The sequence below is a fragment of the Perca fluviatilis genome, chromosome 8, assembly GCF_010015445.1.
Source record: "Perca fluviatilis chromosome 8, GENO_Pfluv_1.0, whole genome shotgun sequence".
Taxonomy (NCBI): domain Eukaryota; kingdom Metazoa; phylum Chordata; class Actinopteri; order Perciformes; family Percidae; genus Perca; species Perca fluviatilis.
This window is the reverse complement of record NC_053119.1, coordinates 33843404-33858438: the sequence shown is the minus strand read 5'-3', so window position 1 is coordinate 33858438 and position 15035 is coordinate 33843404. Positions and strand designations below refer to the sequence as shown.

General features: G+C 43.0%; 1 protein-coding gene across 1 annotated transcript in view; it reads left to right on the top strand.

The window, feature by feature from the left end:
* The window catches only part of necab2 (N-terminal EF-hand calcium binding protein 2), a 182444-nt gene that overhangs the window by 123001 nt on the left and 44408 nt on the right, over window positions 1–15035 (top strand). The window contains exon 9 of the mRNA XM_039809186.1: window positions 2544–2600. Coding sequence (XP_039665120.1) covers window positions 2544–2600 — 57 coding nt within the window. The remainder of the gene's footprint in view (window positions 1–2543; window positions 2601–15035) is intronic.

Genomic DNA, 15035 nt, shown 5'->3' with positions numbered 1-15035 from the left:
GAGTACCGAGCCGATACCAGTGTGTCATATATTTTATTATGTTTTAACAACTGTATACTACTATCCTTGTATCGATGTGATATTATTTCTATCTCTGTTGTCGGTCTGGCTCAGGTTAAACTCTTTGTAGAACATGAACAAACACAAACAATGAATGCCACAGAACTTTCTTTTATTATCCAGTTTGACAGTCAGTTATAATGGAAAAAGAACATAAATAAACTACTTTAACGTATATTTTCTTTAGGACTTTATTACTTTATTACTATATTACTATATACCGATACTGGTATTGGTATCGGACCATCTCTAGTTTGAAGTGACCCATATTTTTAGACAGGCATTTGGCAGCTGTAGCAACTCAAATTCAGCCAGTGCAAGACCCAGTGCAGGGTCTGAATACCGGACTCCCCGCTGGATCAGCAAACTTTCTGTTGCTGCCGTTACAGGTTAGATCCAGTGCAGCCGCTGCCCAACAGCCCAATTTGAGTTGCTATAGCCGGTAACCAGTGGTTACCAAACTGGAGGGCGCGCCCCATTGGGGGCTGACGACGGGGCAAAAAATATTGCATTGTTGTCTTGACTATCCCTTCGCAGAGAAACAGCTGATTGTGGCGCACCTGTCTGTTGTCTTTGGGAACCACTGGGCTAACTGAAGGTCCATCTCCGCTCTCCGGAGCTGCTGACCTTCCACTCCCCTCCCAGAGAAGAAGTCTCCTAGCAGCGGTGGGGGGTTGACTGGCGCCTGCTGTTTGGCTCATTTTCTGTAACCAGTATAGCAATAAATAACGGTGGAATTAGCAAGCTAGCTAACTAGACAGCTGCTAAATAAGTACAGTTCAACAACTTAATGCTTTAGCCACACACTCTTGTCACAGCGTAGGAAAGCACATTGCTATTGCCAGATAAGTGACAACTTTGGTGGACTCAATTCCTGTAATGAGTGTAGCATAGAATTAGCAAGCTAATTAGCTAATTTAGATAAAATCAAGGGGGTGAGCCTCGCTTCAGAACTCGAACCTCCTATGGCGCCATTCTGATGCTACCAAACGATCACCCGGCGTTAACATTCCATTGACTGCCATTCATTTTGACGTCACTTTGACAGCGAATAACTTTACATCTGAAGCGTTTAAAGACTCTATTTGTCCATTGTTTATTTCTAAAGAAACACGACAATGTATAAAAGGCTCCATTACCTTGTATCTCACGTTATGGCTCCGTAGCAGACGTTTTTGTAAAAATAGGCTAATGATTGGGTCATACCAAGCAACTTACTGTTGCATAGTAGAGGAATTATCATACAGTACAGGAGAAGCTCGAGCAGTTTTGACATACATTAGCTGTTTAAGTTTAATTACTAATGTTAACTAGCATTTAGTTAGCAATAATTAGCCTGTGCCCATGTTATCTCCTTACATATACCTACCCTCTCCATCTCTGCTAGATTGGGAATGATTGAGATTTCTCTTGGCACAGCTACCAGAAGACTTGCAACTTTCAGACAGGTTGCTCATATCACATTTACGTCGTCTCTCTCAGTTGGAGGCTGCACAGTAACTGCACAGTAACGCTCAATCTATTGGTCCATTATATACTGTCTATGGATAAAATGAGCCGGACAAAGTCCCTAATATCCACGTAGCATCCAATCACATCCAAGGATGCGTCGAGGCAACGAGTACTAGCCAATCACAGCTCATTAGGGTGGGGCTAGCTGTGGAATAACACACATGAATTCTGATATGACCCTTCTCACAGCCAAGTCTGGCTTTCGGATTTACTCCGATTCTCTACTGGGCATGTCTGTGCTGCGTTCCGGCTGTGTTCAGGTTTTGTGTTCCGTCCTCCACCATGTGCCATACCACGCGAAGTGTCTTTCTGCCCGACTCGCAGATTATAATGTCCCAATCGCATCTACTAGTATCTACCTTCTACTCCAGGCACTCCTACAGTTAAACTCCATGCCTTCTCTTTTCTGGCCTTAAAAAAAAGATCTGTGATGTCGTATTATGTTTTTCCACCTCCAAGATGAATCTCTCGTCCGTGGTGTTGTAAAGCGGACATAAACGATATTGGGTGGTGTCTTTTGGGAAATTTGATTGGATAGTCTCGCTGTTTCACTTCCTGCCCGGATGTCCCAACGCCCCGCGTGAAAATAGACCTGGCGCGTATCTTTAGCGGAGGGGAGCGGAGAGCCGCTTCACTCACGCTTCTGGGAAGCGCCGTGGCGCAGCTGGTGGAATATCAAGCATTGATTTGAATGGCAGGGATTGCTCGCGGGGGACGCAGACGCGCCTGCCGGAAAATAGGGGTTAGGACCAGAATCGGATTTCTGTGTCCACACTACTAAAAATGAGATCTGTGTCACATGAGAGCAAAAATCTATTCAGGCCTCATTTGCTTGTAATGTGAACGTATAGCCTAACACCTCTTGTTGTGAATGACAAATGTCTGCTTGAAGCTGGCTGTCGTAGTTGCTGTTGTTGGTCTTGTTGATTGACATGTTGCTGCTGTTGTTGTTGTTGTGCTTCTCCTTGCAGACAGTCTGGTTGGATCTGCACCAGAGGCTAACAGACACAGATGGCACTACCAGCGCAGTAAGTAGACACTAAATGAATCACCATTGTACATTACACTGCAACACACACAGCCCCAGGTGCAGCATCACTTACTGCTGCATTGCAAAGGCCAACAACCACTGCAGCGATACCTCAGGCTGAGTGTTACACGACTGAGACATGACTTTGTTATGTAATTAACATTGGACAGCACTTCTGCACGGCCAGCCCCGTCCGAAGATAATCAAGGTCCCAGTGCCTGTCCCATGGGCGCCGATCTTTTGATTGATTTCCCAGGAAAGATGCTTCTTTTGTTTTGTTGTCTGGAAATGAATATTTTAAAAGACATTGAGTATTCTCTGGGAGAATGAATATAGTCACGTGCTATCTTACAATATCTAACACCCACTGAGAAAATAACATAAAAGCTGTCCTAGAAACATACTGTACTGCATATTTAGGGTGTGTGATATTCTCTGTGATAAAGATCAATGATTGATAAAAAAAAAAAAAGCCAAAAGCACTGTGTGGCTTTCATGCTGTATTACAATTGAATCATACATTTGAATTCTTTTTTCACTTACAGGAGCTATACTATTAGACACTAGAACAAGTTATGAATGGATCCTGGTGTTGGGAATTGGTAGGGGTACAGATTCAATTATTGGCAATGTATCAAAGATGTTTAATCAATAATATTAAAGTAATGAATACGTGTATTAATAACTTTCCCAAATTGACAAACAATCAAAACGGGGCACCACCTTGGAATCAGGGACCAATAACTGAGCTGTGGTGTTCCCTTTAAAATACAGATGTGAATTAATTTGATTAATTTATTTGGTATCTTTGACTGAACAAAAAGAAGGGTGAAATTTGAGCACAGACCTGTTTAACCAGCTGTCATTACAACAAATACACAAATAATCACAAACAACTGCTCTTTAAAGTATAATAGAATTTATTTTACTTCCAAATTATTAATTGTCAATAGTTCTTCAATCAATAAACCTATTTACTTGTTACAAACTGCAACAAAAGCAAACCAGCAAACGTGGTGAGCATGTGAGCAAGGGGGGAGGGGGGGTGACGAGACCATGTGGGTAGCTAAGCCACGTGATCAAGACGACGGATGAAGCACCGCCGGTTGTGAAACCCTTTGTAGTTCAATACAAAAACATCAAAAATGGCTGCTCGCGTGAGCCAGCTGTTCAAAATGGCGCGTGTATGAAGCTTTGTGACATACCACGTGACTAGGAGTTAGCCGTTAGCTTATGTACGTGTGTTAGGTTAGGGTGACCAGACGTCCCCGGTTTCCGGGTTGACTGACAGACCCGAAATTGGAATGAAATAGTCATGCACCCTACACGCACAGGCTCAAAACAGCCAGAGCATGCGCTGCTCAGAGCTCAGAAATGTTTTAGAATGCCCATTTTACGATGCTAAAATTGCTGTTTATATACATGGAGTCTGGTGGGTTTAGCGAACGCAATTTCGCTGACTTTTTATGTTTTAAAAAAGGATCTTACTCTTTAACAGAAAGATCGACCGCCTTAGAAATCCTTTCCGTAATGTTGTCAGACACTTATAATATTAATCTGAGCCTATCAGCGGCAAAACAAGCACTTTTGTGAACGTAACAAGTGTTCCATACAGGTGCTAAATGGTGATTTTTGCATTGGTTTCTGACGCTGAGAGCCACTGTCCAAGCATCAATATTTGACAAGTTTGGAAAGAGAACAGGTTGAACATTTGCACTTTGGGACGCAAGCACTGGCATTAAAATGGCTTAATCCCTGCAAAAGAACACAACACATAAAACGTTGAAAAACATATGTGGACTATGTGAAACAACAAACATAATTTGATAAATGCTATACTTTAGCTCTGCGCTGGACATAGCTTGTATGTTGCTAGCTCAGAGGTTGTTGTTGTTGTTTCATGTAGCAACAGGGATTTTGAAAACGCTAACACAGATATAGCAGAAGGGGAGGAGAATTCTGAATGAAATAGGCAGCCAATGCAGGCAGGCTTACTGTATATGCACAGTCTACATCCTGTGAGTCAATCTAGACTTCTTCCTTTGGAGACCATCATTGTCTGTCCAACATGTCATAGCAACCGTACAGTAGTTGTTGAGATATTTTAGTCTGGAAGTAGTGGACCAACCAACATTAACATTTCCATCCCTAGAGCCATGCTGCTAGTGTGGCTAAAATGTCACTTGATCAGTGAAATACATCTGGACCCAGATCTGTGCCACAAGGAGTTAAAAAACAGATTTCCTTGTCCGGCCTGCAGGACACCAGCATAGTAATTACCTATTTGCACTTTTACCCACAACAGTCGGGCCACTTATGACAACCCATTAACTGCCGGCAAGCAGTGACAGCCCTGACTAAATCGTCCAGTTGTCATGGGCACCGACACAGAAAGGTTATTATAAGAGAGCTCACATGAACTAAGAGTGAGAAGGAAGAAAAGGCAGGCATTATATAAAGGTAGGCAAAAGTAAGAACCAGGAAATATAAATCGAGGAACCAGTAAACAATAATGAACTTTAAAGTAGAAAAGCTTAGTTACTCTGGGCACATTCTTAATGAAAAGCATTTCTTTGAGGCATTTAAAGAAGTAGCTTTCAGCAATTGTCTTGCTTTCCAGGGTCGGTTTGGTGGTCTGCTGTATAAAAACAGAGTAAACTGAATCCAACAGGGATTTTTTTTTTGCCTTTTGAGGTAAACACATTTGTGCATTCACACAGACTGGGAAAACACTCTGCTTCCGTTCCCATGGTAATGCAGCAGGAGCTTCATCTAACTTCCTCAGAAGCTGACAGCGTATCAGGTATAGAAAACATTCAGTCCAATTATAGGTCATGGTGTTATAGCGGTTGTTGCAGTAATTTTAAGTCAGTCGGGTACAGAGCTCCGCATGAGCACAGGCTTTTATGACTGTCAACATAGCCAGCATTTAAAGTTAGCTGCTCCGCTGTGCTGTGGCGTAATAACTGGCTCTGTGAGACTAGCGTCTGGCAGTATTGTTGGATGCTAAGTTCTCAACCTGGCAACCTCTGTCAACTTCAAGTCTGGGAAAGGGAGGGGCCAGGGGAGACAACTCTCTCCAGTATTTATTTTTTATTTAATTTTTAAATTTTGCTTATAGTACTATACAAGTGATCAATATGAAAACACGTACGACGCAATACATGACTAGACTAAACCAAACAGACAAACAAAATAGCAGACAAAAGATGAAAAGATGGGGGCATAATGTTTAGCTTAGGCTATCTTATTGTAATACTCCTGTGTGTGTGTGTGTGTGTGTGTGTGTGTGTGTGTGTGTGTGTGTGTGTGTGTGTGCGTGTGCTTTCGTGGCTTGTTTTTGTTTGGGTCAAGGGCATTGGAAAGGCAGGGCAAACAACGAAAGGGGGCAAGAGAGAGAGACAAGGAAAGAGAGAGAGAGAGAGAGAGAGAGAGAGAGAGAGAGAGAGAGAAATAAATAGACTTGATGCTTTTTTGGGGGGGAGGGGGGTTAATCCCTACGCCTCTCTCTCTCCTCATCCCCTGCCTGATAGTGTAGAGCCTCTGCCTCAACACTATCAACAAACCAATAAGAAATACCCAACAAAAGGAAGCAGAAAAGTAACATGATACCAAAATATACTACACTGAAGCCCCTGTTTAACTCCACATGAGAAAAAGTATTAGGTTGTCTGTTATTCATTCAATTTCAACTTCCTAAAAAAAACGACACTGAGATGAAATCAGATTAAAAGAAAAGCCTGCGTATGAAAAAGCAACCACCACGCCATAAATGTCTTACTAAAAAGATGTGGACTCGCTAGCATGCATTAGCAGCCCAGTGAATGTCAAAACCATGGCTCCCTCTCTGCTCAGTGTTCGGTTATTATTTATAGTTGGTTGTTGTGCTCATTTATTATCTTCTACTTCTTTCTTTTCCTTTCAAATAAGTTGACCTTTTGTTACTATATCAGCACAAATCAGCTTACTTTTTCAAGGCAGACAATATTTCCACAACAACCGACCCAGCAAATCAAATCTGGCGAAACACACAAGCAGCCATATGTCGCATATTTAGGTTTCCAAACCCGAGGGGCCTGGGAACCTGGTTCACAGAACCAGCAGAGCTATGGAACCCTATTATTTTCCTAAGGATTATTCTTATTCTTCCATTTATAAAACAGTTTCTACAGCCTAAACTGTACATGGTGTGTGTGTGTGTGTGTGTGTGGGGGATTTTCAGGACTGGTCCAGATCCCTGCAAGGACCTCAGACAAAAAAATGTACCCACTTCCACTGAAGTGTTATTGAGGAGTCAATGATGAAGACTTGAGGATAAATCCAATGTAACTTTTACTTCCTTCCTAGGACACCCTGCACATACACGTACGACTGCGCAACAACCGTAGCGCATATCACTCCGCCTAGGATTGTAATCTAGTTCCAAAATAACATATCACAACATCCCCCCTGTTTAGCTCAGTTCTTCCTAGATAATCAAAAAATGCATTAAACACATTTAGCTGTGTGTCAACCAAAGATTAACATTAACTGTCGCTACACATATTTCAAAACATTTCACTCAATTACCATAACTTGTGCTTCTATTGGCAAACTATACTTTTTTCCTATCAACCAACTCATTTAAAGCATAACATATCCCTCTTGAACATGGAGATAGGGAAACAAATTATTATTATTATTTTTTTTTTAAGCCAATAAGCATTAAATGCTACATGTGAAAGTAGGCAAGAACAATGTGGAATACGCTCACTGTTAAACATAGTCTCTGTAGTGAGCTGGTTTGACCACAGCCCTTCCAAATTGTGTACGGATTGGCTGAGGGCTCTTGGGGTCCGGTGCTTCTGATTCGGATCCACAGGATGATGCGGTCTGTGTCTGATCACTGTGACCCTCCTGGCCTTCATCCAGTGCTTGTGGCACCGCAAAGCAAACTCTTTTCACATCTGTGTGTTGTATGGTCCACGTAGGTGGCTCCTGCAACGCCTAATCTTATTTCCATTAGGTGTTTGAACTATGTAGCTCCGTGGCTCATTGCACTTTTGCTGGACAACTGCTGGGTGCCATGTCCTTCTCTCTTTGTTCCACACAGTCACATGCTGTCCAGGACGGAGTGGAGGAAGTTCTCTGCGGCAGCTGCGGTCATGGTGTTGCTTCATCACAGCTGCCCTGCGAGCCAGGTGCTGTCGGTGTCCCTCTTTACCTGCGTCTGCTCGGCTTGGCAGTAGGGTGGTGACAGGCCTGCCAAAAAGCAGTTCTGCAGGTGAAGGCAGTTTGCTGTCGATAGGTGTTGCTCTTACTTGTAGCAAAGCTATGTGGAGGTCACCTTTGTTTTGCTGTGTTTTCTTCACAATGGCTTTGATGTGTCGGACATGTCTTTCAATAAATCCATTGCTTTTGGGATAGTGGGGTGAACTGGTGATGTGTCTTACTCCCCATTCTTTCACAAGTCCCTTGAAGGCCTGTCCCGTGTACTGTGGTCCATTATCGGTCAGGATTTCGTCCGGTCGTCCGAATAAGGACATGTATCTCCGCATCATCTGTGTGACTGCATAGCTGGATACTGGAGTGGGCATTTCATCCACAAGTGGATATTTTGAGTATCTGTCTACAGTCAACATGTAGTGGCGGCCATTGACTTCAAAAAGGTCGGAGGCTATTGACTGCCATGGTTTGGATGGTATTTCATGCGGCTTGAGAGACTCTTTTGGGTTTGCATCTTGATGCTCTGCACACACACTGCATGATCTGCAGATTCATCTTTGTCCAATAGACACTTTCTCTTGCCAGCCGTCGTGTCTTTTCTATGCCTTGGTGGCCCACGTGTAGTTGTGTGAGAATGTCTTCAGTCATGGAGTCTGGAATGAGTACCTGTCTGCCCTTGAAGATGACTCCTGACTCCATAGCAAGTTCATCTCTGAAAGGCCAGTATGGACGCAGGTCTTTAGGTAGGTCCTTTATACTTTCAGGCCATCCTTGGTGAATGAAGATCTTCAGCGCACGGAGCCTTGGGTCATCAGCAGTTTGGCTACGTAGAGCGTCTTGTTTCCCAGGTGAGAAGTTTATTATGGCGATGGTGTGCCTCTCTGGGTCCTCAAACTCTGTTTCAATCCCGTCTATGCGCTCATCCAGCTCGATGTCGCCGCTGTTTTCAGGGTTTGGTAACCGGCTGAGAGCGTCTGCCAGGACCATTTCTGCCCCGGGTCGGTATTTGACTTCATAGTTGTACCCTTGGGTCTTAATCAGCATGCGCTGGAGTCGGGGTGGTGCTGCATGCAATGGTTTTAAGCATATAGTGACGAGTGGTTTGTGATCTGTTATCACGGTGAATGACTTTCCATACAGGTAGGTGTGGTAACGCTGCATTCCATAAACTATTGCAAGCATTTCACGTTCTATGTTGCTGTATCTTGACTGGCAGTCCGTCAGAGTCTTTGACCCGAACGCGATGGGCCTATTGTTCTGCACCAGTGCTATACCTAGGCCCTTCTGTGATGCATCTACTTCGAGTGTCAGGGGTGTGCTGGCGTCATAGTATTTCAGACATGCATCCTCTGTGATAGCTGATTTTAAGTCATCGAAGCATTTCTGATGGTCTGCTTCCCATATCCACAAAGCATCATTTTTTAGCAGTCCTCTCAAGGTGTGCGCTTTCTCTGCAAACTTTGGTATGTAAGTCGCGAGGTAAGTTAGCATTCCCATGAATCTGTGCAGTTCATCCTTGTTTTGGGGGGTTGGCATATTCTGTATGTCTCTTATCTTCGCAGGGTCTGGTTTAATGCCACTCTCTGTGTACAGGTTGCCAAAGAATGAGATACTGTTCTGCTTTATCATGCATTTGTCGCTGTTGAATACCATACCCGCTTCAGCAGCCCGTTCCATCAGGTTAACCAGGTTTCTGTCGTGCTCTTCTTCATTTCTTCCGCATACAGCTATGTCGTCAGCTATACTGACCACGCCGTCAAGCCCCTCCAGGATCTGGTCCATCTTGGCCTGGAAGAAATCTTGAGACACGTTCAGTCCAAATGGCAGACGTTTCCAGCAGTATCTACCAAATGGGGTGCGAAACGTTGTCAAGATTTGTGAGTCTTCATCAAGATGTATTGACCAGTATCCTGCTTTCGCATCAAGCTTGCTGAAAACCTTTGCATTTGCGAATTTTGGATTCAGTTCCTCGACCGTAGGTATCTTGTGTGGGCATCTTTTCAGGCTGGCATTCAGTTTTTGTGGGTCTAGGCATATTCGTAAGGATCCATCCTTCTTTGTGCTGTACGTCAGTGTGGTGTTCGACTTTCCGCAGAACATCTTGCTCCACGAGTTTGTTCAGCTCACCTTGGAGCTTGTCTTTGATGTGGATGCTGCATTTCCGTGGTGGGTCTATGAATGGCTCAGCATCATCCTTCAGGATGAGGTTTGCAGTTCCTTTAAAGTTTCCTATTTTATCAAACTGATTCGGATATGCTCTTTTGATATAATCACAGGTAGTTATTTTCAGTAGTTTTACTTTTTGTTTGCTTTCCTTGCTGTCGTCCATTTTTCCTTTAACTGTATCCACATGCACAGTCACGAGATTCAACAGCTCACTCGTGGATAGGCCAACTACAGCTGGTCCTGGTACATCCACGACATAGAACTTGGCATTTATCCATTTGGACTCCTTGTGACAGCATGGAATGTTAATGGTTCCTAAACAAGGGATCTCATGACCACTGTAAGCAGATAGTTTCCGGTTATTTTTCTTCAGTCTTATATATGCACGTGCGTCACTTCCGTACATCTGTCTGAATGTGCGCAGTGGAAGAGTATTCCCTGTGTCGATTTTTAACCGAAGTGTATGTCCATAGCCGGGTACATCAGGTGGTCTCACTTTCAGTGTTGTGTAGGCCTCTTCTAGGCGATTCACTGTTGATACTGTGCATGCATTTTTCACTGATTGTGATTGAGTGGAATTGTCTTTGGTACATGTATTCTTCCTCTGGTTCTTGACTATCAACCACATCAATTCTGGACTCATGCTGTAGCCTGTGTGCTTTCTTTTTGGACTGGTGCTTGTTTTGTGGTGGACGAGACTTACTTTTATTTTTTCTGCAGCATCTGGCCCAGTGTCCTTTCGCGCCACACGCATAACATTCGTCATGGTATGCGGGGCACTGCCACGGTTTGTGGTCTCTGCCACAGTTCTGGCATACCAGTCCTCTGTGTATTTCGTGGATTTTTTCTGCAGCATGTAGGCTAAGCTGGTTTAGCTGTTCATTCCCTGCCGATAAACCTTCATATTTCCTTCCTTCTTTTAACACATCAGCCAAGGTGTGGCCTTGAGGTTTGCTATATAGGTCATTCCTCAGAGCATCATGCGGCGTGCTAGCAATGATTAGCTCAATCAAACGTTCGTTCAACTCCCCATTGGTAAACTGGCATTTCAGCGCTAAAGTTCTGGCTCTGGTGACAAAATCATCGATGCTTTCATCCTGTTTCTGTCTGTATTGCATTAGGTGGAGTCTGTGTATTCTAAAGTTCACGTTAAGCTTCAACTGACCCTCAAAAAAGTTCCACAGAACGTCAGGCTTTTTCTTGTCGTCATCGCTGAGTCCGCTGGCGTTCATTCTTTTTAATCCTTCATCTCCGATGCCTCGGCAGATCTTCCTAGCTTGTTTAGCTTCGTCCTCTATTTCCTCATCGTCCAGGTAAAGACACATTTTCTGTCTAAATAGTGAGATAGCCTCACTCAGATCCGGATCGGACCAGTTCATCGTCGGTAAATGTGATGCCATTTTATCCGTATATACTGCGTCGGCACACACTTGCGTCGCTCCCCTTAGCCACCTAGCTTGCTCCCGCTAGCTGCTTAGCTTGCCCAGTTCTCACTCACCAGTCTGGCAATAGCAATATTATCCTTGGGCAATTTCGCCCGAGACTCCCGTCAGGGATCCCACCTCTGCCACCATGAAGTGTTATTGAGGAGTCAATGATGAAGACTTGAGGATAAATCCAACGTAACTTTTACTTCCTTCCTAGGACACCCTGCACATACACGTACGACTGCGCAACAACCGTAGCGCATATCACTCCGCCTAGGATTGTAATCTAGTTCCAAAATAACATATCACAACACCACTAGGTGGCGCTATAGCAGAATAAATGCGTTTGTCCTTATAACTCCCAAACCGTAAATCGCACATTAAAAATATACATATCCACGCGTTCCTTGAATTCAGCTGAATCTCCTGATACACCCATTTCCGCCTAGACTTTTATGCGCGAAAAATCATGATTTATCATAAACCTACTTTTTCGAACTACTCCTAGACCGCGCGAATGATCTGCACGAAACTTGGTACGTAGCATCTCCACACAGACCTGACAAAAAGTTATCAAAAGATTTTTTATCGGATAAAAATTGCACAAATTACGCACAAAACATTTGTGTAGCTAGCTACGAAAACACAAACTTTGCCTTGTCTCGGCCAAAATAAAGGCTATCAACGCAAAACCTTAGATTCTTGTTTGCCATGACCCTCTGAGGCTCCTCAACTTCTTTTACAAAAATTGACCACTAGGAGGCGCTACAAGTACAAAAAAAGTATATCTCAAGAACGGCTCTTCTGATTTTTACGAAATTTTGAGGGTAACATCTAGGGCCACTCCTGAGGCCACGCCTACAGTGGGGTACTGATTCGTCAAAGTGCGCGTGGCCTATGGGACCCAGGTTTGGATTCACCACTTACACTAATGTGAGCAAATTAAAATTTACAGTGTAGATGTACAATGGTTCACAGACCTCACATACCAAAAATTACACATATGGACCACTAGGTGGTGCTATAATTACATCAAACGTGTTTTTGCCTATAACTACCACATTACACATCGCAAATTAGAAACCCTTACATTCACGTGTTCCTTCAATCAAGCTGAATCTGATGATATAGGCCACGGCTATTTCTGCTAAGAAGTTTTTTCACAATATCGCACAATGTGCAAAACCAACATTTTCGAACTCCTCCTAGGCCGTGCAACCGATCTGCATGAAACCTGGTACGTAACCTCTCCGGATAGACCTGACAAAAGTTATCAAAAGTTTCTAGAAATTTTGCTACGTTAAAGTATGCGCATTTTACGACCAAACAAAATTTCGTAGCTAGCTATGAAACACGAACTTTAGCATATCTCTGCCAAATTATGCTATTTAATAATGCTATCAGCAAAAATCTTGAGATTATTGTTTGACATGCCACTCCGAGGCTCTGTACCAAATTTGGTGAAGGTCGACCATTAGGGGCCGCTATAATCAACGTTGATGCGTTTTGGCCTTTAACTCAATAAATGTAAATAGGAAATTTGCAATAGCAAATGTGTTTGGCCCTATAACTCCCAAAACGTACATTGCAAATTAAAAATATACTATACGAAACACGAACTTTAGCATATCCCGGCCAAATTAAATGCTATCAGCAAAACACTTCGGTCAACATCCCACTACGATGCTCTGTACCAAATTTGGCAAAGATCGGCCATTAGGGGGCGCTGTAATCAACGTTTATGTGTTTTGGATAACTCAATGCATGTAAATGGGACATTTGTGATTGCAATTTCTCTGCCGTAGTAATTGCTATCAACATGAAACTTGTGATGCTCTTTTAGCATGCCGCTCTGAGGCACCCAATTTGGCGAAGATCGACCATTAGGGGGGCGCTATAGTCAACGTAGACTAGTTTTGGCCCTTTTACTCAATCAATGTTAATGGGATATTTGCAAATGCAATTTGCGGCTCACACCTCTAGATATTTCCTGACGTTTGCCTCCCCACCATCACGCTTTGGGTTCCACGCCGAGGAGGCTTGGACCCCATCATAACTGTTTGCAGTTCTAGTTCCTTTTGTTATTTGCATTTATTGAAGGCACACTTCACCGATTACTCACAAACTGCGCCTCCAGGCTGTTGTGTCTGTTTGATAAATACATCTGTCAGCACAATGTGTTTCTGAAAACAAGTGGAAAGGGAGAATAAATCTGGTCCAAACAAAAAATGAATAAAACAATGAAATTTTCCTTTGAGACTTCTACCATCCACCTTTCACCTCCTCTCCTAGCCATTCATCTCACCCTCTTATCACACGACCGTGTGGATTATCACCCCTGAGCCTTCTGTTTCTCAGTAACCCTCCCCTCTCCTGCTTCTAAACACAGATTACTTTTAACAAGGTCATGCTCCTCTTTACCTTTACATAATTTCAACCTTCATTCCACGACTCAAATCATTCCCCCCTGACCTTCCGTTCTCCACTAGAGGAAAGACTCAAACGTGATTACCTGTCATCTCTGTCATTTCTGTCCTTTGTCACAGCAATCATCCCTCCTCTTCTCTGACGCCTCTGCGAATCTTATCACCACATGTGGGATCATAATACGATCATACACTGTTTAAGATATACAGAGATACCTTGAAACTGCAGCTGTGGAGCTAAATTAGCATATGCATTTTACTTGTAGTGGACACTTATGAGTAGTGGGCGACTGGCTGACAATGACTGCTGTCATCTGAAGTAGGAAAATCAATCACACACAGCCTTTTGATCCTCTGGAGGCATATCAGAGAAGGGGAAAGAAGCATTAAAAGAAGCTGAGGCTGACAGAATACAAAAAAAGAAAATGTAAAGGGGTGAGTGGTATAGAAGGGTGAATTACAGAATAAAAAGAGTGAGATAATAGTAATGAGGAAAGAGAAAGTAATAAAAGAAAAGACCAAAGGGACACAAGCATGTTGCTGTTTTTAAGAAAGGATGTTTCAAATAGCACCTGAGGTGTTTTATTTAAATGTCTGTTTTCCTCCTCGGTTTAGTTATCATTGCATACAGCATCTTTGCACACCTATGCTTATTTAAATGAAACACATACTACTAATTAACTAGAAGTCACTCAGCACAGAGCACAAACCTACACCCAACTATTTTTCCTCTTGCAAAGCTGCAGTCTCCAAATTATCGTTTGTCTCCTGGTTTTGATCTTCCAAGAAAATATCACATGAATGGAATTATGTTTAACAGCTGACCTGGTTATTGCAGACTTGCCCAGTAGCACATATATTCTACCAAGAGTCTCCTGTTTTGTGAGGCCGTACTTAAGTACAGCAGTGTTTTGGCTAAATGCTAATAACATAGCAACCCACAAATGTTAACCTCATGGTGGCGCTAGAGGAAGGTTTAGAGGAAACATTCTCTGTCGACCATCACAGGCCAATTTTGTGCAAATCCATACACTATATGTTGAGATTGTTACTGTATAAGTGGAAATTTTGACTTGCTGATAGTGCTAGAAGAAATCTCAAGATCACTTAAATCATTAGGATTCATCCTATCAAGCCTTAACATGGCGATTTATCCAATAATTGTTGAGAAATTTCAGCCTGGACCAAAGATGTGAACCAAGCGGCAAC